Source organism: Panthera tigris, chromosome C1 (assembly GCF_018350195.1).
Source record: "Panthera tigris isolate Pti1 chromosome C1, P.tigris_Pti1_mat1.1, whole genome shotgun sequence".
Lineage (NCBI taxonomy): Eukaryota > Metazoa > Chordata > Mammalia > Carnivora > Felidae > Panthera > Panthera tigris.
Window position 1 is genome coordinate 187,865,485 of NC_056667.1, and position 24,505 is coordinate 187,889,989.

At 39.2% G+C, this 24,505-nt stretch overlaps 1 protein-coding gene across 2 annotated transcripts in view; it reads left to right on the top strand.

The window, feature by feature from the left end:
- The first annotated feature begins 7,055 nt into the window (after positions 1–7,055).
- The window catches only part of CD28 (CD28 molecule), a 35,817-nt gene continuing 18,367 nt past the window's right edge, over positions 7,056–24,505 (top strand). For both annotated transcript variants that reach the window (XR_001511131.2, XM_007089968.3), the window contains exon 1: positions 7,056–7,213. Coding sequence is in view for 1 of the 2 variants with exons in the window: in XM_007089968.3 (XP_007090030.3) it covers positions 7,057–7,213 (157 nt within the window). In the remaining variant the exon portion in view is untranslated. The remainder of the gene's footprint in view (positions 7,214–24,505) is intronic.

The following is a 24,505-nucleotide window of genomic DNA, read 5'->3' on the forward strand; positions in this document are numbered from 1 at the left end:
GGTTCTGGGCTAAAAACATGTTAGGGGGATGAAGGCCCTTAAATTTTTTCTAAAATGAGGAAAACCAGGCATGACAGTTTTCCCAAGGCCAGGACAAGAGTGCACTTCCTGAAGAGGTCAGAGGTTTCCTCCTTACCATTCCACTGATTGCACAGTAGGGAATAGAAGAGGGTCAAAACAGGTTTAATACAAGATGTGGAGTAAAATACATTCCTTACTTTGCTCTCCCAACCCCAGTCATATTTAATTAACATTCCAAATATCCAAATATCCCAGTGGCTTCAAAAACTTAAAAATTCAGCCTGACTCAAGGTCCTTGGTACCTTTGTGTAATGCCAGAAATAAGGCAGACAGCTGGTCTTCTATAAGACTGAAAGAATGTGGCTCCATGAGGCTGTTAGATTTTCTGAATAATAGGATTTGAGAAAAGCACAGTAGACTTCCCTCCTAATAATACCTTTAGGTCCTAAAACCTGTAAATTTACATGGTCGTAATGGGTTAGCCAGAATCTGGTTGTTGGTAATCTTTCTCAATCTTTCATGATGGTGATCGATATTTTCTGTACTCGCCACTCTTCTTTTTCCCCCAGATTACCGAGTGAATGAACCTGTTTTCATGAAAACACCTTTTCCTCAAGCTGAGATTAGCATTGCCTAAGCTCACCATGTATCTTTGCTGATGGGACACAGATTCCTGGTCTCGTCAGGATGGATTCCTTTACTGACGATGTCAAAACTCTACACATATTATTTCTTCCTCTCGACTGGGTCAGCAGAAAAGTAATGAGAACCACATACTCCTGATTGAAGAAAGACTTTGCAAGTCACAGAGAATTGTCACTGAATCTTTTTTTTTTTTTTTAGGTATAATTAACATACAATGTTATATTAGTTTCAGGTGTACAATATACTGATTCAACAATTTTATGTATTAGTGCTACCAAGATAAGTGTAGTCACCATTGTCACCATATAACATCATTATTGTACTATTGACTATATTCTTTATGCTGTGCTTTTCATCTCTGTGACTTATTTATTTTATAACTGGAAGTTTGTACGTCTTAATCTCCTTTATTCATTCATCTCCACTCACCTCCCTTTGGGCAATTACCAGTTTGTTCTTCCTGTTTAAGAGTCTTTTTGTCTGTTTCTTTGCTTCTTTATGAAGTTGGTGCTAAAGGTCAGATGTGCCTATAAAAAGATACATTTCTCTCTAAAATCCTTGCTCCTAAACACTGCACTATCAATTACATATTCAAGCTGCTGTTGACCAGGGTTATGTCTGCTTCTACCATGATGTATGGATCCAGACCAAATGGAGCTTATCCCTGGTTTGCTACTTACTGTGTGATTGTGGGTAAATTACTTAAATTCTCTAAGTTTCTGCTTCCTTATCTATAAAATGGAGATATTAATAGTACCCACCTACTAGGGTTGTTGTGGAGATTAGATGAGATAACATATGTGTAATGCTTAGCTACTAGCAGGAAGTCTCCAGGAAATGTTAGCTCCAGCTTTTTTTATTTTTTGTATTTTTTTAAATGTTTATTTATTTTTGAAAGAGAGAGAGAGAGAGAAAGAGAGAGAGAGAGGGAGAGAGAGAGAAAGCTGGTGAGGGGCAGAGAGAGGGAAACAAAGAATCCAAAGCAGGCTCCAGGCTCTGAGCTGTCAGCACAGAGCCCGATGCAGGGCTTCAACTCACGGATCATGAGATCATGACCTGAACTGAAGTTGGATGCTCAACTGACTGAGTCACCCAGGCACCCCTGTTAGCTCCAGCTTTTACCACTTGGAGTGGTAGACCTGCCTCTCTAAGTGCTCAAAAGGTTTTTAGATAGTTGTTTTTGGCTATTTTTTTACCATATTTTTCATGTAATCCTTGATAAAACCTCCTAGATGGTTCTTGCAAAAAGATCTTTTTGTAATAGCTGTTTACTCAGTGGGATTAGTCAACAAATATGGCAGTTATTTTTTTGTTTTTCCTTTTTTTAGGCATAATGTTTTTCAAGATTTGGTCCTGCTTGCTTGTGCTAACATGCATGACTTTCTTAATGTCATTGTTGTCTTTTTTTTTTTTTTTAAGTTTTTCGTACCAACAGCTGAGGTGATAGTACACAGATCAGGGAGAAAATCTCAGGCTTCATTATTTTCCCACAATCACCATGTGAGCATTTGAACCTCTGTAAGTCAGAGTTTTGGGGAGAATTAGAAACTAAAATGAAAGGCAAGTTTCTTGCTGGAATTTAGATCAAAGAAGATAATATCCTGGTAGGCTTGCTCTATATGAGTTAGAGAGAGCCGCAGGGCTTCTCATCGTTGTTTGGGTTGACAACTATGATTCTTTATATTCTTCAGTAATACTTTGTAGTTTATACGGGTGTATGTTATATTAAAGCATTGTGCATCAAGGAGGAATACTATGCTAATTTCTTTTTTTAAACATTATTATTTTTTTAATGTTTTTTTTTTTTATTTTTGAGAGAGAGAGAGAGAGAGAGACGATGAGAGAGAGAGAGAGAGAGAGAGAGGGAAGGGGAGACAAAGGATCTGAAGCACTGGCCCTACGCTGAGAGCATAGAGCCTGATGTGGGGCTTGGGCTCATGAACCCTGAGATTATGACCTAATTGTGACCAAATCGTGACCTGAGCTGGAATCGGAGGCTTAATGACTGAACCACCCAGGCGCCCCTATGCTAATTTCTAAAATAAGAGTTCTGGTGGTGCTCACGCTATGAAGTATGTGAAATCAATCCACATAAATATACCGAACATACATTCAATGATCCATTTTGGTTGATCCAACAAACATCTATTCAGCCTATTATAAATGTGGTGAAATGGAGATTCATGAAATCTGATTTCTATCCTGATGGTGGGAAGAGTTACACATTATGTGAGATATAAACAGCTTATTGAGTGAGGTATTTTCATCTCCATTTTACACATGAGGAATTCAGACTGTGAATTTCTAGGATCATGTAGCTACAAAGTGGCCCAACTGAGGTATTTGACCCCTAAACTCACAGGACTTCAAATCTTAGCCATTGGAATTCAAGATGTGTGATTTTCTCCCTATTCCTACCATTTCTCCAATACCAGCTGGATGTCCTACAGTTCAATTCAGTTCTGACACTGTTTAGTTAGTGTCAGATCCTACAAATTAAGGACTCAGTCCCAGGAGACTTCCTTCACTTCAGATGCCAATTCCAAGTCTCAAGTTGTCCATTTGTACTTCTGTCTGGCTTGCCTATAAACTGGGTTTCTACGACTCCTTACTTAGGGTCAATAATTTGCTAGAACAGCTCACAGAACTCAGGAAAACACTTACCAGTTTATTATGTAATTAAGGATATGACAGAGGCTGCAAATGAATAGCCAGATGAAGAGAGATATAAGGTGAGGCCTGGATTCTAAATTCTGGAGATTCTGTCTCTGTGGATTTAGGGTGCACCACCCTCCTTGCTTGTGATATGTTTACCAGCTCAGAAGCTCCTTGAACCCTGAATTTCAGGGATATTTACAAAGGCTTCATCATATATGCATAACCAACCATTAACTCAATCTCTAACTGTTCTTCCCTCCCCAGAGGATAGGGGCTAAGCTTCTAATCATAACTTGATCTTTCTGGTGAACTGCCCGCATCCTAAAACTATCCAGGAACCTACCAAAAGTTGCCTCCTTAGAATATAAGATGCTCCTATCACCCAGGAAGTTCCACAGGATTTAGGAGCTGTGTGTCAGAAACTAGGGTCAATGACCCAAATATTAAAACAGAAGATGCTCCTAGCAACTTCATTGATTAGGAAATCACAAGAGTTTTAGGAGCTATTGCCAGGAGCCAAGGACAAAGACCAAAATATATATTACATCACAATCTTACATGCTCTGAGATTCTTTTCTTCCCCCCAGGCTCTTACCCCTAGCCTTATTTCCTATTAGGTTTCAAATAGCCTATAGAATTTGGACACTTGTATTATATTTTTTTCTGACAAGCCATGTAGTTGGGACTTCAGTATACTTGTTGATTGAGTAAGGTCATTTGTTTCATCATGTTGCATATGTCCTTGCATTTCAAGAGCATGTGCGGATTTAAGGAATCTGGAGTTTCTCCAGAAAAGTACATGTGCTGTTTTATGAAACACAGTTGGATTTATATATCCCCAGTGCTGTCTTGGCCCACTAGCTCCTTTCCTCTCCATACTCCAGTCACACAGGCTCTAATAAGACATCTTCTTAAATATGCCTTGCAATGGAAACGTAACACGCATTCCCTATTCTTTGGTCCTGAAGGAATTTACAACACTGGGGAGGGTTGAAAGCAGGGAGTCAGTAAAGTGCTGTGGTTAAGGAATAGCGGTTCAAGTTTGAAAGATCTAGGTTCGAATCCTGGCTGCACTGCTTCCTGCACTTCCTAACCCTCTCTCAGGGTCAGTCTTCTCATCTGTGTAATGGGGATAATAATAGCCTCTTCCCTATAGTTTGTGTGAGTATTGAATGAGATCAGGCATGTAAGCTGCTTGGTACATTAGCGCTTGCTACTATTATTGGAAACGCACTAGAGTCTCAGTACTGTACCCATGTACTGAAATGGTGTCCCTTATTTGACCTCTATCATTTCTACTTCTTAGTATATGTGAATGCTTTTGAATTTCAGGAGGAAATGTGAAAGGATTCTAATAAAATGATTTACTTTTTTTGTGTGATACATGTTGAAAACAAGAAGTCAAAGTTTGTGTTTCTTTTTATTCTAAAGAATGAAAACCAAATAAAGTTGGTCAAGTAATAAAATCAAGTACATTTAATTACTTGATTAAGTCATCTATCCTCTCTGGGCTTTAGTCTCCTTTGCAAGATAAAGGCATTAGACCAGATAACTGCACTATTTCTTTCTACTTAATTTGATTCTATTAAACACTACCGTAGATACAATATTAACTAGATGCTATACCGTCATCCTTGGTATACTTGAAGATAGTTATTAACTCACATCTTAGCCTTTGTTATCAGTCATTGGAAAGTTTGGGTGGTCTTCGTTTCTACTATACATATTTTTAACCCTGGTAATGAGTTTCAGAGCCTCAAATTCTAGATCTGTGTAGTCTGGTGGCTCCAGAATAGGGGTTATCTTTTAGAGAAGGGTACCTTGCCTTCTATCACTGCTCCTGGAAAGACATCAGGCCCTAGGTAAGATCTAGAGGGTCAGAGCCAGGAATACTGGGTCAAATTCTGGAAGTGAATTTTCTCCAGGACTGGGGACATGACTTCCTCATTTACTTTTAGTTCAGAAGTGTAAGTGAACCACTGCCAAATTGCTCCAAAGTGCAGAGAAATATGTCAGTACAAAAGGGTCACCAAGATCTGTTTGTGAGAAAATTGAAATGAGGACAAAGAGGGTCTGTCTAGAGACAAAATACTTTTGATCTGTCATTTACCAGATGAGGAGGAAGAGACATGAAGACTTTTTCCACTTGTAGCTAAATCATCAAAGATGTTCACAGTAGCATTTCAAAATAGCAAAAAGTTGGTAAGAACATTAAGGGATTTTTTTTAATGTTCATTTATTTTTGAGAGACTGAGAGAGACAGAGCCTGAGCAGGGGAGGGGCAGAGAAAGAAGGAGACACAGAATCTGAAGCAGGCTCCAGGCCCTGAGCTGTCAGCACAGAGCCTGATGCAGGGCTTGAACCCACGAACGGTGAGATCATGACCTGAGCAGAAGTTGGACACTTAACCGACGGAGCCACCCAGGCATCCTGAACATTAAGGGATTTTTAAATAATTTATGATATAATTATAGGACAGGATATTATATCTCAATAAAAATGATGTTTATAAAGAATACTTACATGTCATGGGAAAATGATTACGGTATAACAGATAATAGTATATATCTGTTGAAAATATAAATAAAACATGATATTAAATACATAAAACTCTTAATAGAAAAACCTATGGAAGGCAGTGGACCAGAATATTAACAGTGTTTATATCAGGGTGGTAAGATTATGGATGAGTTTTGTTTTAATAATTATTTTTAATAATTAAAAAGGTAAAATGAATCTTTTAATAAATTTTATATATGAAATATGTCCTTTCACAGTCAGAATAAAAAGCAGGACAGGTTATCTTAAAAAAATACATAATACCCCAAATTAGGGTAGTCATATAAAGCTTAGATTATCAGGAAAGGAGTAGAAAAATTATGAGAAAGGTCTTGAGAAAGCCAGTGAGTGCAAGATCTTGACCTGGATGGCCAGATGAGGAGAGCAGTGTTGGCTCCACCAGTGGGCTGGCCGTATATGCAGAAGGCCTGGCCAGCAGCAGAGGGTTGTGAAAGCATGGTGACTGGTCTTGGGGAGCCTTCTAGAGAGCCTGTGTTCATGCCTCTTACCTAACCTTGAATGGTTCCTTGAGGAACCTAGGGAGATACAAAGGGGCTTTTTGTTACACTAATGTCATATGTGAAACTTTTTGACTTTCCCACTGCTCAGGGAACCCTTTCCAGATATTCACTGGGCTGGCACCTGCGTGTGGGGTGTGTTCCTCAAAGTTCCTGGAAGGGAGTTGGGGGAGGCTTGGTATAAACTAAGGCTTGTGTGCTGAATGCTCCACAGAGCTACCTATGTCTAACACAAAAGTTCAATTCCTAATATTTATAACTCCTCCCAACACTGATAGGGATGTTTCCCAAACCCTGTAATTATTGTTGTTGTCTTTTGGACACAATCTCTACTCATGCTATAAAAAAATCTCTCTGCTGTGGTTGGTTTCTCTTCCTCTTTTGAGAATACTTTGTTTGTCTTCCCTTCAATTCTTGGTGGATTTCAAGCACCTATTCCACAAGCTCTGATACCTGTGTACAGAAAATAATTCTCATCAGCCCATCATAGAGTAACTGACATTCTTTTTCAATGACAAGAAAAGCTTGTCTTTAAAAGAAGAGGAAAAGTCTAAAGTCATCAAAACAATGTAATATCCTGTGTGAAATGTTGCAGTCATGATGCCTTGTGGTTTAAGTCCCTTGATCATGTGCCCTGAGTTGGTGGTGGCTGTGGATGACGGAGACACTCAGACTCTGGCAGGTGCATCTTCAGCTGCCCTCACACTTTGGGCTCCTCGGGGAGGAGGGGCTGGAGCCCTGGCCCACCGTTAGCACAATGATCCTCAGGCTGCTTCTGGCTCTCAACTTCTTCCCCTCAATTCAAGTAACAGGTAAAGAATTTTGATTTCTTTCCTCCTCTCAGTTTTTCTTTTGAAGTTTTCGATTGGCTTGGCTCATCTTAAATTTCAGACAACTTATGAAATGTAGTTTTTCAACTATTTGAAATGTAGTTTTGCTCTAATATGGCAACCTGTTATTTAGGAACTCATTGATTCTCAGTCTACAGTATGATATTTTAAGAAACATTCTTTGGAATTAAGTAAGATTTATTTAGCTAGTAGTTGACAATGTTTCAGGGAGTTTCAAATTATGCTTTGAAAAAAATTAAGACAATTACTATAAGAGGGTTGGTTCTGAAAGCTCTGGATTTAGACCACTAGGGTTCATATCACAGATCCATTTCTTACTAGCTGAGCTTAGGCTAGTATGTAAACTGTATGAGTCTCAGTTTTCATGTCTATAAAATGGGGATACTAGTAACCTCATCTCAAGGTCACTGTGGGGATAAAATGAAAAAAATCTGTGTGAAATGCTTAGCACAGTCAGTGCTTGGCTTGCAAGATGAATGTTAGTCGTAGTTCCTATGTCTACTCAAATTGAATTTAGTGTGTCAGAATGAATTCTGGCGTCATTGCAGAAGATGGCACAATCCAAAATCCAAATGCTAATGGAGAATTAGTTTCTTTTACAATTGGCTGAAATCTGTTACCTTAGATTAAAATCCTTTAAATTCCCAATGGTGATGATGAAGATGATACACTTAGTGCTATTATAATGGAACTCCTTTTCAGATGAAGAGATCAAGGGGTAGGGATGTTAATTTGTCCGAGTATATACAGATATGAGTTGTTGGTTCAGGGTCTGAACCACCTTAATCTGACTCTTCAGCTCTTGACGATTATACTATTCTGCCTGATGTGATGTGGTTTACGATTTCATAGCTCCAGATATATCCAGGGTTAAATTATCTTTGAAAATCACAATTCCAAACAGAAAGAGCTTGTTGCTTTGGTGGGCTGGGGACGGGTATTCGAATCGTTCTCAGAATTTGAAAAATGTCCCGCTTGGCTCAGGATTTGTACTGATTAGTGAGCACATCTAAATAGGATAATTATTTTTCCTTTAAGGTATGTTGACTAGCCAGTATCTTCAATGTTCTTTCTCATTTATTTTGGTGGTGTGGAGACTGCATTATTTGATGTTGTTCTTAACATCATGTGCATGAACTCCAAAGGGTATAATTTCCCAACCTGCACAAGTGAAATAGTTACATATACACCCATCTATTCCATTGCCTTTTGTGCCAGTGAGCACATTTACAAACTGTGTGTATTTATAAAACGTGCCGATACAATGAAAGACATAAGCTGGTGATGAGCTAGGTTATGCCCTAGTATCTGGTGCCAAGCATTTAAAACTACCAAATATATTTTAAAAGAATTTAAAAAATTTCTTTTAGAAAAAGCTCTTTAAACTATTTTTAAGGGATCTTTAAAATTTATTTTTTAAAGATATTTAAAATTTCTCAATTTGTTACACAGTCAAGGATAGACAGAAAGGAAAGACAAGCCTCATTCTCACCGAAACTATTCAAGTATTTGTACACAAAATACTCTCCTGATGTGCTTTGTGGACAACCATCTGTCATCAACTCACTGAATCTCTTTTGAAGATACTTTTTTGTAAGATGCAAAGCTTTATATTTTTCCTTTAGAACATTTATTGAAAGAGGAGTAGCTAAAACTGTCATTAAGGATATACACATGTGGGACCTCTGTTTTCTACTTGGAAATATATCTGCATTTCAAATGCCAACTCACCCCCATAATGACTTTTAAGATTTGATACTGAGTGGCCGTCTAATGAAGTAGGGGTAGAAATGCTTTGAAATGCTTCTTCCAGTAAGAAAACTTATGAGAAAAAATAACTACAACATAAAAAGATGCATGATCCATTCTAATCAATGATTCAAAACCTGCCATATGCTTTTTGCCTCTCTGTATTTGCCTTCCATAAAGAAATTATAGATAAAATAATTCTCTTGTCACACTGTAACTGTCCTCCCTAGGATTGAGAGAGATTACTGGTATGTCTGTGTTGAAGCGTGTGTGTGTGTGTGTGTGTGTGTGTGTGTGTGTGTGTGTAGAACTGTTCTTTTCCACTATTTAAAAAATTTGAACTCACTGGCTCACAGCATAGCTTAAAATGTTTATTCTATGAAGGTTAAACCTAACCTGATTCTTCATGATTTTAATGACACTGTAGAAAGATCTTTACAGCTAACTTAAAAAAATATATAATTTAGGAAGCATGAGGAAACCTTAACTTAGACAAATTCTTTAAGAAAGTTACATGTTTCCTACCAGATTTGGGCAACTGTGCAGTTGAGATCTACAAATTGAGAGGATTTTGTTGGACTTTCAAATAGAGTCCAACTTAGAATTGCAGTCCTTGAAAGGGAACCAAGTTGTGGTTGATGGTAGAAGGAATGTGCATATCGTAGATGGCATTGATCATAGATTTTTCAGCCAGTATTGGTTATTTTTCACCAAGGCTAATCATCCAGCATGAAGATAAAAATCAGGAAAACACCATTTATTTTTCTATCTGAGGATTTCTTTTCATCTTTCCCCAAACCTCCACAAATAAACTGTCCAAATGTCCAGTTTGAACACAGTGGATTTCCCCAATGCTTTTGCATTTCCCTTGGCACTTCTTTTTATGAGAGAGGCATAGAAGGCAGGAGGAAGATGATTTTTAAAAAAAAATCATCAGTGAAGCAAGGTAATTAAAGACTTCATTTTTAGTTCAGCAAATGACCCCTCTGAGGTCGTTGTCCACAACAAGAAGTAATTGACCTCTCACAGGAAAGTGTTGCTGTGAGGCTGGGCTTAGGAAAGATAAGATAGAGAGATGAGCATTGAAAATGCTATATAATCGGCAGATTGCTGTATCTCATGACATCCACTATACTGTAGCCCGTTTTTCTGACTGTTAAAGAATCTACTGGGTGTTTTGTCATCTCAAGTAAATTTGATGGACATTTCAAATGTACAGACATTGCTTAAGAATTTATTTTACTCTACTCCCACACATACGATAGGATTATTACTTTTTATTTTTTTAAAGACAACCATCCAGACAGGACTTTTATAGCAAGGACCATAAAATCAATATCAATATATCAATACCAAGGAATAGAATGAGTCATTTTCACAGACTGATTAGAAAGAGAAATTGATCTGTGATTGTAACTCTGAAGCTCTCACATTAAAACCCTTTTTATGGATGGGAGGTGGGGATCTTGCTCTCTCTTCTTTAGACTTAGACTGTCTTCCCTTTTAATGTCTTCATTTTATTTTCCTGAGTGGAGAAATGCCACACGATTACCATTCAGCTTTTACAACATGTGGTTATTTTCCTCCAAGTAGTTCCTGTATGCAGTGTGCTGACGTTTACAAAATGAAAATTTTTATGCCACCAATATCCTAGAAGACAATCCCATTGTGGTTTATCATCTCTAAAACAATAGCTCTTTATTAACTAGTACGGGCATTGATAAGGATACACGATTGCAAACTTTCTCATCTACAAATTGGAGGGCGGGCAATCTTTCAAAGCAGTTATTTTACAGCAGGTCACTTAAAAGGATAAAATCTTTCATTTTTCCCTTTCATCTTGGTTAAAGTTTTGCTTGCCTTTTTCTTCAAGAAATTTGTTACTTATGTAACTTCATAGAGGCTGGTACTTTTCTCCTTAGTAGATGGTTTAGCTGAACTCTTGGAAAAAATGACATCTGGGTGGTTTTGTGACTAACTGAAGGGGTCTCTGGTTTTTGAAGACATGTTTAGGAATCTATGTCTCTTTTATGGTCATTTCTTGACTCTTTTGGTCTTAACATGGTGTTGTCATAAAAAAAAAAAAAAAAAAAAGGTACCCAGAGCTTTCAGTCTGAGAATCGTTGCATAAGAATTGGTCCGTGAAGCCGGAGAGAAGGCAATCCAGGCCCCAGGGAGAAGTGATTGCAAAGTAGGGGTCAAACTTCTTGCTTGCCACTCTCATTTTGATGATTCTGAACATTAGAAGAGAGGAACACTGGATGGAGTCAAGGGCTCGTTGGTCACTTGTTAGAGGATGTGAAAAAGAGAGTTTAGACTTCTTTGGCCTAGTATTTCAAGACTCACGTCATAGGCATCTTGATTTAGTCTGTGTGTCACCATACATGTTACGTGTGTTTATATTTTCATTGCTGGATGGAAACCTGCACTGTGGTGGAGAATTTCTTAACTATGAGCTGCAACTTTATCTGTGCATCGCCATTACCGTCATCTTGTTCATTTGTCATCATCTTCATTATCTGTGGGACTTCAGCTGTCAAGGTAACTGGGTTAATGGTTCCTGATGGTGTCATAAATGTCACCCACTCATAATTCACTCTGACCTCTGATCTAATCAGGACCCCTTTTCTGCAGTATCTAAGTCAACTTTGTGGCTCATGATTCACCATGTAATGTATTGATTATAGCAGGAATTCCTGTTCACCCACTCATTCACACAAGAATCTGAATTATTGACATATCTTGCATTTTAACAGTGACATAGATTCCCTTGTTAGGAACTGAGGTGGGTGGGTCTTTTCTTTTCTTTCTTTTTTTGTTGTTTTTACTTGCTGAGATGGTAGAGGTTGTAGTCTTCATTGTTTAATTAAGAACACTTGTCAGATGCTGAAGTGGCAGAATATCACTGTCGCTAGATCTGCAGCTTTCATGTGATGTGATGACTTTCTTTGATATTGAACACTACTAAAAAAGAGGGTACACAATTTAAGACCAGCTTTAGGAACATCGGGTCCAGGAGGGTTCCGTTTCTGATCCACAGACTCTGTCCCATAGAAACTGGGAGAGAATGGGCACGTATAAGAAGACTGTTTCCTTTCACGTTGGAGCTCCTGGGAGGACTAAAACCAGGCTGTTACTAGGTTTCTGTTCTGTAAAGTGCCTGCTTTTTCTTGTGCTTTAGCAAGACAGGTCTTCATTCATGTACTCATTCTATAGGTATTTATTAATATCTTCTATGTGCTATTCTAGGTTCTGTGACTGATATAAAAATCCAGTTTGAGTTTCAATGAAGTACAAATGAGAATTGTGAAATCTTTCTAGAATTTTTTTCTTTCAATTTAGTATCATTGAGAATAATTTTCTGTTCACAGTAATTTATTTTATGCCAAACAGTTACAAACAGAATTCTCCATGCAAGTGGTGGATTCAACCACAGATACTTAGAGATGGGCAAGAACTTGGACATCTCTCCAGCTATAGAAAAGCAAGTTGTGTTGATGGTTCCTAGATGATGCTCATAGAAAGGTGACTTTGCAACGTGTCCTGGCATTTTTGGATGATCTTAGACTGGATCCATCTCACTTATCCAATCTACTTTCTTTCATTCCCTAATATAGGATCCTCAAACCCAATATTGCAGCTTTCTTCATAGTCGCACCTACCTGAACTCTGTGTTTATGCCCTTTCTGATGCTGCATCCCTCCTGGAACTCTCTCTCTCTCTTTCCATCCATCCAAATCCTACTCATCTTTCACATTAGAATATAGTGCAAGATTCACCTCCTTTGAGGAAGTTCTCCTTGGGCATCCAGCCTGTGTTATGGACTTGTAAGAAGAGTCCCAATGGGAATGTAACTCAATCTAACAAATATTTAGTAAACCTCTGTTATTTTTTTAATCTCTGTTGGAGTCTGAAGGAATATAAAAAGAGGAAAAGCACTATAAAGACTTACTTAGCACACAAGAGCTGCTTGTGTAATTAACCAAGTTCTCTCTGACTTTATGATCCAGTTGAGAAGACTATACATGACAGGATATGGCAGCTGGAAACAGATAACTAACTCGGTGCAACTTCCTCATGCTGTTTGGTGCCTTAATGATTTTGCATATATTATTCTTGTAATCTGAAGTGTCCCTTACACCTCTCACCTGAAGAAGCCTTCTCTGAGACCCTAAATGGCAAAGTGAGGGACTTCTTTCCTTCTCAGGTTTCCCAAAATTGTTATTATGCATTTATACATCTTTTTATCTGTTTTTTTTCCCCTAGACTGTGAGCTCTTTGCAGGAAGAATCATGTCTTATTCATCCTGATAACTTAACAACACACTGAAGTTATAACTTATTTCAGCACAGTGCTGGAAGCATTATAGGTGTTCAACAAATACCTGAAGAAGGAAATGAATGAGTTACTACTAAAATGAAGAAGCATAACATAAATCTGCTAGTAAGATTAATGCAGAATATAAGCATTTATGGAGAGGTGGGAATTGAAGTGGATATTAAAAAATAGGATTTGAATGGATGATGTTATTAATAATAATTGCTAGCTAATACTTATTTAGCACTTATAATGTGCCAGACACTGCTCTACCCGGTTTTCCCTATATTAGATCACTTATTCTTCCCTGAAATCCTTTGGAACAGTTACTATGATTATCTTATCTATAAGATGGGGACACTGAAGCATGGAGCAAATAGAGTGACTTGCCTGTGCTCACACAGCTAATAAGTGAGTAAATCCAGACACTCTCGCTCCAGGCTTCATATTCTTACCAATCCCATGTTACTTCAGGAGGGAGAAGCAATACAAATAAAGAAATTAAACAAGGCATACTGTTCCATGTTCTTGGAACAAAGGGCCAGTCTGAATGTGTGGAGGCTTGAAAAGTTAGGGTAGAATCAGGTCAAACCAAGGATTGAATACTGATAACCCAAGTTCAGACTTCATTTTCAAGGCCTTGTGAAGCAGCTGGAAAGTTTTTGGAAGCAGGATGGTCTAGAATGCCTAGAGATTAATGGTAAGGAGATCATGTTGTAACACTCTGCACTTTGCCAGGAGAAGGGGTAGACTAGAATTTGGGTAGCAAAGGTGGGAACAGAAAGAAACAACTATTCTGAGAAATGATTGAAAAGTAGAAATTCCAGGATTTAGTGCCTGAAAGAGAGGGAGGGATTAAGAATGATGCCAAGGTTTTTGGCTTAACAGGGGAATGGTGGTATCACCACCTGAGATGAAGGTGTTGCTGTGCAGCTGAGTTTGGGAGCCAAATTGTGTTTAGTTTTAGACACACTGAGTTTGAAGTAAGGGCCTGAGATGGCAGAAAAGTGTCCAGTACAAACCTGAAGCTATGGGAGTTGGGTAAGAAGAAAACATCTAGGAATCCTCATCTTTGGAGTAAAGCTGATGTCATGAGAATGGATGGCCACTAGAAAGGAGAGAGCGGGGCGCCTGGGTGGCTTGGTCGGTTAAGCGTCCGACTTCGGCTCAGGTCATGATCTCACCGTCCGTGAGTTCAAGCCCCGCATCGGGCTCTGTGCTGACAGCTCAGAGCCTGGAGCCTGCTTCCGATTCTGTGTCTCCCTCTCTCTCTGCCCCTCCCCTGTTCATGCTCTGTCTCTCTCTGTCTCAAAAATAAATAAACGTTAAAAAAAAAATTAAAAATAAATAAAAAAAAAAAAAAAGAAAGGAGAGAGTATAACTATAGAAAAGCAGAGTTGAATCTTACCTGCAAAACAGCTCTGGTTAGGAGTTGGCTAACAAAGATGACGAGCCAGTGAAGGAGACATAGAATGTGTTTGGAGAAATAAGAAAAGAATAAGGCTCGATAGAACACCACTAAAGCCAAAGGAGGAAAGAATTTCAAAAAGAGATAGTGCTTAATAGCATTAATTGTATAAGGGGAGAAGTGAATAGTGACTTGGGGAGGTATTGGTTTTGGCTCAAAGGAGGCCAGTTGGAATTTTGGAGCTTAGACAGAATGGTGGGGAAGCGAGGTAACACTTCAAAAGGTCAAGAAAAAGTGGAGGGGAACAAAATAGAGATAGTGGAAAGAGAGGAAATTGCTAGATTAGAGACAATTGGGAGCTTATATCACCTATAATGTCTACCATTTTTTCACATATGGTAGGTATGTAATAAATGTTTGCAAACGGAATGACTTCATTACGTTTGACCTGTGGAAGAAGCCAAATGCTGTTCTTGAGGGAGGGAGTGAATAAGTGAATGTGCAGTGTTGAAGGGGTGGAGGGGAAAGAAGACCATTGGGAAATAAAAGAGGAAGAGGGAGAAAAATAAAGGAGAATGGAAGCAGTTTTCTCCAGGAGATGGGGAGGGAGATTTGGGGCACAGAGGATGGGAGTATTAGAGAAAGGAGGATAAATGTCTAAGAGGAATGAGGAAGAAAAGAAGAGATTTATAGGGGCAGAGATATGTATGTTAGTATGGAGCTAGGGTAGATGGATGATTCCATGCTGGCATACCTGACATTAAAAACTTTTATTAAATATGTGTGTGTGTGTGTGTATATATATATATATATATATATATATATATATATACATATATGTGTGTGTGTGTGTATATATATATACATAATTCTTTCAGAACAGACCTTGGTGTTAAACCTATATCAACAAGAGCTACTGGATAATACATACCTTGACTTTGAAGGCTTAGCCCATTTGTATTTTAAATTTGCTTGAACCTTCAAAAATGAACAATATGGCTAGACTTGGCCTCAGCTCATGCCTGAGATAAGAGGGTCACAAGGTTCAGAACAATCTTGCCCAACATCATGGGCAGGGCTCCAATTTCCAGTCAGGGAAGTTAATCTCAGAATCTCCATGTGTTTTTCAGAACAAGGATGTAGCTGCTTGCCCTTGGCTTTGTGGAGGACATGTCTGTTATTCTACAACCCCCCTCCCCCCTTATTTTCCCCAAACTTAAAAGCTAAAGTCACTGATTTCTCAAGGAAAGGGGATGTGATTAGAAGTTTTAGTCTGTTGAATTGTGACAAAACTTTTCTAGGCCCTCATTTCCTTGTCTGATATGTGAGGAGGTTGGATTTGAAGACATCTCAGGTCTATTTCTGGTTTAAAAATGCTTCTTACATGGAATAAGAAATGCTGGCTTTTATCTGCTCTCATGAGGCAACTCAGCCACCCGCCCCTTTGTGGATGCTCTAGAGAAAATACAAAGAATTGCAGAGCAGACATCTCTGAAATTGCTTGGAGAGACTGCAAGCCAGGACATTAAGTACTAAGATGCTTAGAAATTATGGTAGGACTTGGTCTTTGCTCCCTCTCTTCCACCTTCCTGTGTAATGTTAAGGTTCAACTTAGTAATTATTTTCAAACTTCCAGGTCATGACATTTGCCTAGAAGATTGTGTATGTGCCAAGGTGGCCTCGAGGAGGCTCTTTGGAGATGTAAGATTGAATTATCATCATACTGTTTATGTAGAAAGCTGTGAAGTACTGGTTACCTACCATTTGGACTATAGGTAACTACTGTAGTAGTAGTAGTAGGTAATTACTACTAGGGTAATAAAACTGGATATTTGGGAGTGGTCTGGCAGCGTGTGTATAAGTTAAGGTGCTCTTCCTGGTTGGCCTCTTAGATTTTCCTTGTAGCATTTGGAGCTGAGAGGACAATTGAGGACTTCTGAATTGTAGGGCTGGGTCACATCACACTCATTTCCGTCACTTTGTGCTTAGGGAGCTTCAGTCCTGGAGCGCTCACACTCTGCACTCCCGGGCAGCGTCCGAATGGGGATGGATGATAGGGATGGCTACGACAGTGCAGGCAATGGCTTTAGGCAGCCTTAACATTAGCTGTTATCTTCATACAGAGGACATCCTGATGTATGTGTTTATCTCCAACTTTCTTGAGCTCTGGTCCGGCACATCTGATTCCTGGACCTTTCCTTCAGGATGCCTTACCCACCTCTCAAACCCAGTGTATCTAAAACTGAACCCTACGGCTTTTTTTTTTTCCAAACAAATTTCCGCTCTTCACTTACCAAATTTTGTTAACAATGCCTCCACTGCCACCCTCCCCCTCCCCACAAACTCTGTGTCGTTTCTGATTCTTGTTCACCGTCAGTGAGCACAACCAAGCACCAACTCCACGTCCGTCCGTCCTTTCCATCCCAGCCCCCTCCTCAGCTCTGGCCCTACTAGCTCACATCAGAGCTACTGCAACAGCCTCCTGATTGGTCTCTGCCTCCCCTCCACCCTCCTCCAGCTAGCGCACCCCGCACGGCAGCACTTACCACACCGTTCTCAACTCAGCTGTCTTCAATACCTCCCGTCGCCTTTCTAATAAAATCCAGGTGTCTTTTCTTGGCATTGAAACCTCTCTATGATTGCTATCAGCCATCTTTACCTATTTCCCCTTTATGTAAAAGGAATGCGCTGCTGGTCACCAATGAACCTTTATGCTAAAAGTCATTCCCTTGATCTTAGTCTGTCTAAATTTGCCCCAGACTTCATGGCCCGGCTTAAGGTCAGTCTGTCTGCACAGAAGCCTCCAGGATCATCTCATCTGGAAATAAGGCCTTTTTCACGCGACTGTCCATGACAGGGCTCCTGCACCGTACGTGGCTTTGGAGTATAGCTAATTGCGCATTTGCCTTAGGATTTCACCTAGAAGAAAGAGGCTGAGTCTTTTACATCTCCCAGGAACCTAGGACATTTTGTTCTATTACTTATTTGCTGAATAAATGCATGACTTTGTCATGGCAGAAGTCAGAATACCAAAGAACAATTTTCTGACACATTGAAATTTCTTTTCAGAAAGTACTCATTGATCGTTTTGATAATTTTTCTCTCTTCAGAATTAATGACTAGGTGCTCAGATGGGACTTTTTGCTACTGAACTATTTGACCTCTGAGTTACTTTCCGACAATTGCATGGAGCACAATAGTTTTTTAAAAGGACAAGAACAAATGTCCTCTGTGCTAGAGTGTCCAGCCTGTGTATAAAAAGATGAGGGTGAAACATGAAGCTTAGATTGGTGCTGGTTAACAGCAGCTTGTTGAGTAAATTTATTAATTAGGTTTCTATTTCTATTTTTATTGCTACCTGTAATCATTGTACTTGTCTGAACTAAGGAATCTGGATTTTGTATACAAATCATCCTTTTGATACGAGTAAATATGCTTGACAGAACTGATGGTTGTACACACACAGTCTTGGGCAGGGCTGGTCCCGTGGCCGGTTTCTCTGAAAAAAGTCATTGCGTCTGTCATGGTGGCCTCCTCTTCATGATTCTCTTTCCTTCTGGTTCTGGTAGGCTTACCCTGCCCATGCCCTTTTAGACCTAAGGGTGGTCATAATTGCTGCCGTGAGCCAGTTTCTAGCATTTGCCTTGTGGTTCCACACTTTTGACAACAGTCCTTTTATAAATAAGCCTTCCTCCTATTGCCCAATTTTGATCGTGCCATTTGTTTTCCGCAGGGATCCTGAATGAGACACTCTCTCTCTTTCTTTCTCTCTCTCTCTCTCTCTCTCTCTCTATATATATATATATATATATATATATATATACACACACACACATACATACATATGGCTGGCTTTGAAAATACAACATGCTTTTTCAAAGCTCTTTTTTTGGAGGAGCTTTCCTTAGATCTTTATTCCTTGGGAATATGGGGAAACTTTCAAGACAACAGTCATTAGAAAACTAGATGGAACAACCACAATGTGATTTTGAAAATGTAATGTGTATTTTTGTTTTCGTTTTAACATGAATTTCAGAGAGTCTGGAGCCATTCAAGGTATGCTAGGTCATTCCTAGCTTTGTTTTTAGCTCAAAGAAGATGGCAAAATTCTGACAAGTGTTTTGTAGTCCTCTTTCTCACATTTGTATGAGGCAAAGCCACCAGACAGAGGAAAGAGCCACTTTCCTCCCAGAAAGCACAGTTTGTCTTACAGTTCCCTGAGCAAACACTGGATTGGCCTGTGAGCAAGCCTGCCCTTAATGGAGCCTAAAATGGAGCAAGTGGTCAGATGGCCACGTGTTAAAGAGTATCCTAGGCCTGAAGAGGAAATATACTCAGAGGAAAGTTACAGTAACTTCACCAGCTCTGTGGTCGGGAGGGAGGTGCCATACCCCAAGGAAATCAGCGTCACCTTCATACTGCGTTCGCAAACACCACAGAGCAAGATAGTTGAAAATAGAAAGCTTTCATTTTCTTGGGTTCCTGCCTGACACGTTAAATTCTGTTCAGTCAGAATTTTAAAAAAGGAAACGACGTGATTAGGATCTTACGATCTGATTTTTAAGCTGCAAAAAAAAACAAAACAAAAAAAAACCAAAAAACCTCTGATTGTGATGTGCAGAGATGGAATCCAATAAAGTTCTTGAGAGGTTCTGAAAGAAAATCACATTGCCAATTAAAGATGTATTATATTTCTACCTACTGCTTCCTTAACGTCTCAATGCAAATACCAGTCTTGAGTGCTGTCTACTCTATTCTCTAGTTCACTAGCCCTAGGTGCTATTCTGTTTCTCTGTGGTGCTATGATAAGGAAAAGGAAAGATGGCATATCATAAATTAAACATGATACATATATGTAATTCACAGGTGTCCTGAAGAATTTTCCCAGTGAGGTTTGAATGAAAAGTGACTATGTTTCAACTAATGTTCATGTTCAAAGTGTTTTGTGCAAGTGCATTACAGGTAAAGAAAGTTTGAAAACACACTTTTTCTACGGGTGCCTGGGTGACTCAGTCAGTTAAGTGCCTGGCTTCAGCTCAGGTCATGATCTCACAGTCTGTGAGTTTGAGCTTCCATTAGGGCTCTGTGTTGACAGGTAAGTCTGGAGCCTGCTTTGGATTCTGTGTTTCCCTTTCTTTTTGCCCCTTCTCCACTCATGCTTTGTCTCTGTCTCTGAAAAAAGAATAAACCTTAAAAAAAAACCCAAAAAACCAAACACACTTTTTCTAAATATGACCATGAATCACCAGAAATCACGTGAATCTGCTGAATGCACAGTTAGTTTTCTATTCATTCATGATTTCAAGCATTATTTCTAGAAACATAAATAAATAATCTTAGCTGTTCCACTATTTGTGTGACCTTGTTTAAAAAGTCACTTACTTTTTTCATTTTCAGTTATCTCTTCTATAAAATAAAGGGTTGGCTTGGATTATTTCCAACATTCCTTCCAGCTGAGCACTTTTTGCATGATGGTACTCCAGCAAAATGGTGGAGAAAATTGAATTTAATTTGGTTTTATCTTGATCTCACTCCATTTATTCCCCTACTCAATTGTGTTTTCCCCCTAATTCTCACTTCTAGTACCATCCAACTATCCAGTCCTGCTTTCAGATGATCTAGGATCACTCACCGAAATTGTGTTGAAAATTTTACACAATGCAACCCAGAGGGAAAAGAACAATACATTACAAGTCATGAAGCATGAGCCACGTCCTTAAGGTCACTTGTCCTAAAACTTGGGCAACTTATTTGGCCTCTTTAACCTCAGTTTCCCTATCTATAAAATGGGCATAAAAATGGCTGTCCTATATGTTTACTTCAGAGGTTTATATGGAGTTCATATGAGATAAAATAGGAAAAAGCATTTTGTAGTCCTATGACTGTAGGCCACAATTACTAATTGAAGTCAATATATTCCCTACATGGCATTTTAGGATTCATCTTCTTTTGAAATCCAAGCATTAACTGAGCTGGTGAGAAGCGTCCTTCCAGCGTCAGGGTTCCTTCTCTGGTGCTTAGAACCACACCTTAGAGATGGTTATCCGGTTCACCTGTGCAAAGAGTTGACAGCTATTAATGTAGTAATTGACCCATTTACAATAGGGAAAAAGGGAAAGTTTTTTGTTTTTGCTTTTGTTTTGTTTTTTTGTAACCAGTTCTCATGGAAGCACATGTAACTTCCAATTTTCCAAAAGTCAACTGTATCACAAGATTCACAGATTATCTATGGGAAATCTTTTAGTTCTCACTGCCTTGCTTATAAGGAACAGATAAGTACATTTTCGCCTCCAATCTTATTCTTCATGTTGCCTGTTGTTAAGGAGGAGTTGTGAGGGAGAGAGGTTTGAGGTTATAGCTTCCTGTCCCCACACCTTTAGCTGATTTAGCTGCTAGGAAAGGCTTTGAAAGCAAAGCACTAAATTCATCATCAAAACAACTTGTCAATTCAGTTAGAGAAATGTCAGTCAAGCGAATCTTTTGAAACCAGAAGCAAATACAATTGTTGAATTTACAGTATTTTTCTTTTAATGTAGTAGGTTTGACCTAGGTGGACCTTGCCTAAGCACTCGCAAGAAGGAAACCAAATATCCACAGGGAAAGGCTTGGTCTGCTAAGACCAAATTAACCTGAGAAGGATGTTTTTCACTCCTAGCATGAACTAAAGAGCAAAAAGGAATCAAATAAATGTTAGTATTGGGAAGCTAGATATTTCTCTAGTTTTTTTGTGAGTCTAGGTATGTTCTTAAATTTTACAATGCGTTCTTAAATTATTTGAAGTACTGTGTGGACTCCCTGAAACTCAGAGAACCAAAATACGTATCAAAGTCCAATGTCATTTGTTGTTTCCGTTATTGGTTGCTATGACTTATCCATGTTATTGCCCCACTCCCCTAGAGTAAGGGGTGTGGATTTTTACAGTGCTCCATTTTAAGAAAAAATAAGAGGAATCAGAATTAAGGTGTCTACTGTAAGTTATAATGATCACATATATTCAATATCACTTAGAGGAATTGGTTATCTTTTTCTACCACCAAAAGTGAATTTCCTTCATTGAGTGTCTCTTTAAAGCAGATGTAGATTTTGAAGTCCTATGAGATGGTTTCACACTTAGGCTTCTCTGAATGATTGACATGAACCAAGGTGGAACCAAGGGCTATCAGGATATAAATGTTGAAAACAAGAAGTTCTGTCAGCCAATCCTTAACTTGGGTTGAACCCTAAGCTAGAAACCATAGCCACATGCTCACACATATTTGGCAAACCACTTGAAGCATAGCACCTAATTTTAATATTATGTGTTGACATGGAAGACAGAGAAAAGTAAACATTGACAAATACATTGGACGTCTCTTTCATCAAATGGCCATGTAATCAATATTTTTCAAGCTTTTTCCTGACACAGTATTGGTACAGGGAGTCACACACAAAAGGATTATTCCTTCCCTCTTGCAGTTGTTGGATGTGCCATCAACCGAGAGAATACCGAATATGTAACAGCCAGCCAAGACACTGGGATCTTGGATTGCTTTTCCCTGAGAAATTTCTCAATTTGTAGTGCTGAGGTAGAATATGTTCAGGAGATATCCCAGCAGTCTTAAACATGCTGAGGTTTGACTTTGGAGGCTCCAGGATAAACAGAAGGAAAATATTATCACTATATTATGCTTTGTGAAGGAAAATCAGTTTCAGGAGAGGAAGACTACCACTTCTCCTTTGTGAAAACAGAAAACACCGAACAAAGTTCCAGGCAGTCAACTGTGTTCCCAGGAACCTTGGAGGTAACTCACATTTTCTTTGCAGTGATCTCTTAGGCTGGAAGAACGTCTTTTCATAGCCCAGATGTATAAACTTTACCTCAGTTTCTGAGCATAATGAGTGAAGAAGAGATGTAGGCAAAACAGTATTACTTACTTGGTTGGTCTGTGGGCCTGAGGACAATCATTTTTAACTCCTCCTTCTCCCTCACTCACCACATCTAAGCCAATGCTGAGTTCTGCCAATTTTTTTTAACTGTTCCATCTTTATTAGAAAAGAAACCAGAAAAAGGGAGTGGGGCAAGCCCAACCCTAAATGACCCCTCCACTATGACACAGGCAAAGCCCAGCTCATCCGGGCATCAAGGTGTGGACATGGCCACCTAAACTGGGCGTGGACATGGTTATACAAAGTCAACGTCTCATAGAAAAGGTTGAGTTCTGCCAATTTTAACTTGTAAATATTTCTTGAGTTCATCCACTTCTTTGTAATTGTAGTTCAGGCCCTTATCACCTCTTGCCTAGACTACTATGATTGTATCCTAATGGTCTCCATGTTTTCTTACTTGTGCCCTTCAAATTTACCTTCCATTAATTTTTTTTATTTATTTTTGAGACAGAGAGAGACAGAGCATGAACGGGGGAGGGTCAGAGAGAGAGGGAGACACAGAATCCGAAACAGGCTCCAGGCTCTGAGTGGTCAGTACAGAGCCCCACGCAGGGCTCGAACTCATGGACCACGAGATCGTGACCTGAGCCGAAGTCGGCCGCTTAACCGACTGAGCCACCCAGGCGCCCCTCCATATTTTTTATAAAATGAAATCACCTTTCTGCTTACAATGCTTCAATAGGTCCTCGTCACCTGCAAGAGAGAGCCCAAGCTATGAACTCTACTTGTTTGCCAATCTTGTCTTTTACAAGTCATGGTCCAGCAAAATTGAGGTAGCTATAATTCTCTACCTCTGTCATACTCTTTCTCACCTCCTTATCTCCTCTGCCTAGACTCTTCTTTTTCTCTCTTTGTCTTATATTCCCTGCAGTCCACTACTTCATGCCCCATGTCCTACCACACAGTCTCCTACTTCACCCCATCCCTGACACAAAGGCTCATCTTAGCTAGGCTTTTACTTAATAAATTTGTTGAATAAGTGTATGCATACGTCAACACTTAGGTCAGCACTCACTTTCAGAAATCCTGAGCTGGTTGTCCAGTCACACCTAGAAACACTGTGCAGATCACTGTGCCAGTATTTTAAAAGTAGCCGTTTGTTTACGTATCTTTCTTTCCCATCAGGCTGTAAGCTGCCCAAGGATAGAAACTGCGCCCTATTCATCTTTGGGAAATGAAATTTTCTCTTCTGTGTGCATCTTGGGAAGGTGTCATATTCTGAGTTACACAAGAATATTAAGCAAACTACTGGAGTATAAATGCTAGAGCTTCTCTTCCTTCTTCCGTCTCCCTTCCTCTCTCACTGTGGGTGCTGGGAGAAGGAAGCCAAAGTGGCTAACCTTCCAGGGTTTCTCTCTAGATTTTCTTGGTTTATCTGCTTATTCTCCCTTTTATTACCTTGGCAAAGAAGTCCTGTTGTCATCTTTTTCCTTATAGCAGCTCTTGAAGGCAGAGCAGGAAGAATTTGACTGTCTCTTAAAACAGAGTCCAAATAATTAGTAAGAGAAACAACCCCTGGAGGGCTCAGTAAGCGGAAATACCAATAGCTAACCTGTACTCCTTGAAAAGGAGGGGAGATGCTGGCATTTCTTGCTGGGTTTGGTTCTTCTGGTCAGAAATGGCTCAATGATTCTTTCTAGGTAAGCAAAGTATAAAACCAAACAAAATAAAACAAAACAAAACACAAGTTGCATTTCCCTATCATAACAGGTTGAACTTTTTGATTCCTTACATGTGCTTTTCAGTGCTTTTAGGGAGTGTTTGAATGAATCATAAATGAAGCTCAGTTGTTGAGACACACATTTTGAATAAGGATTTAGTGAGATGGTAATCAGACCTAGCTGCTGATAACA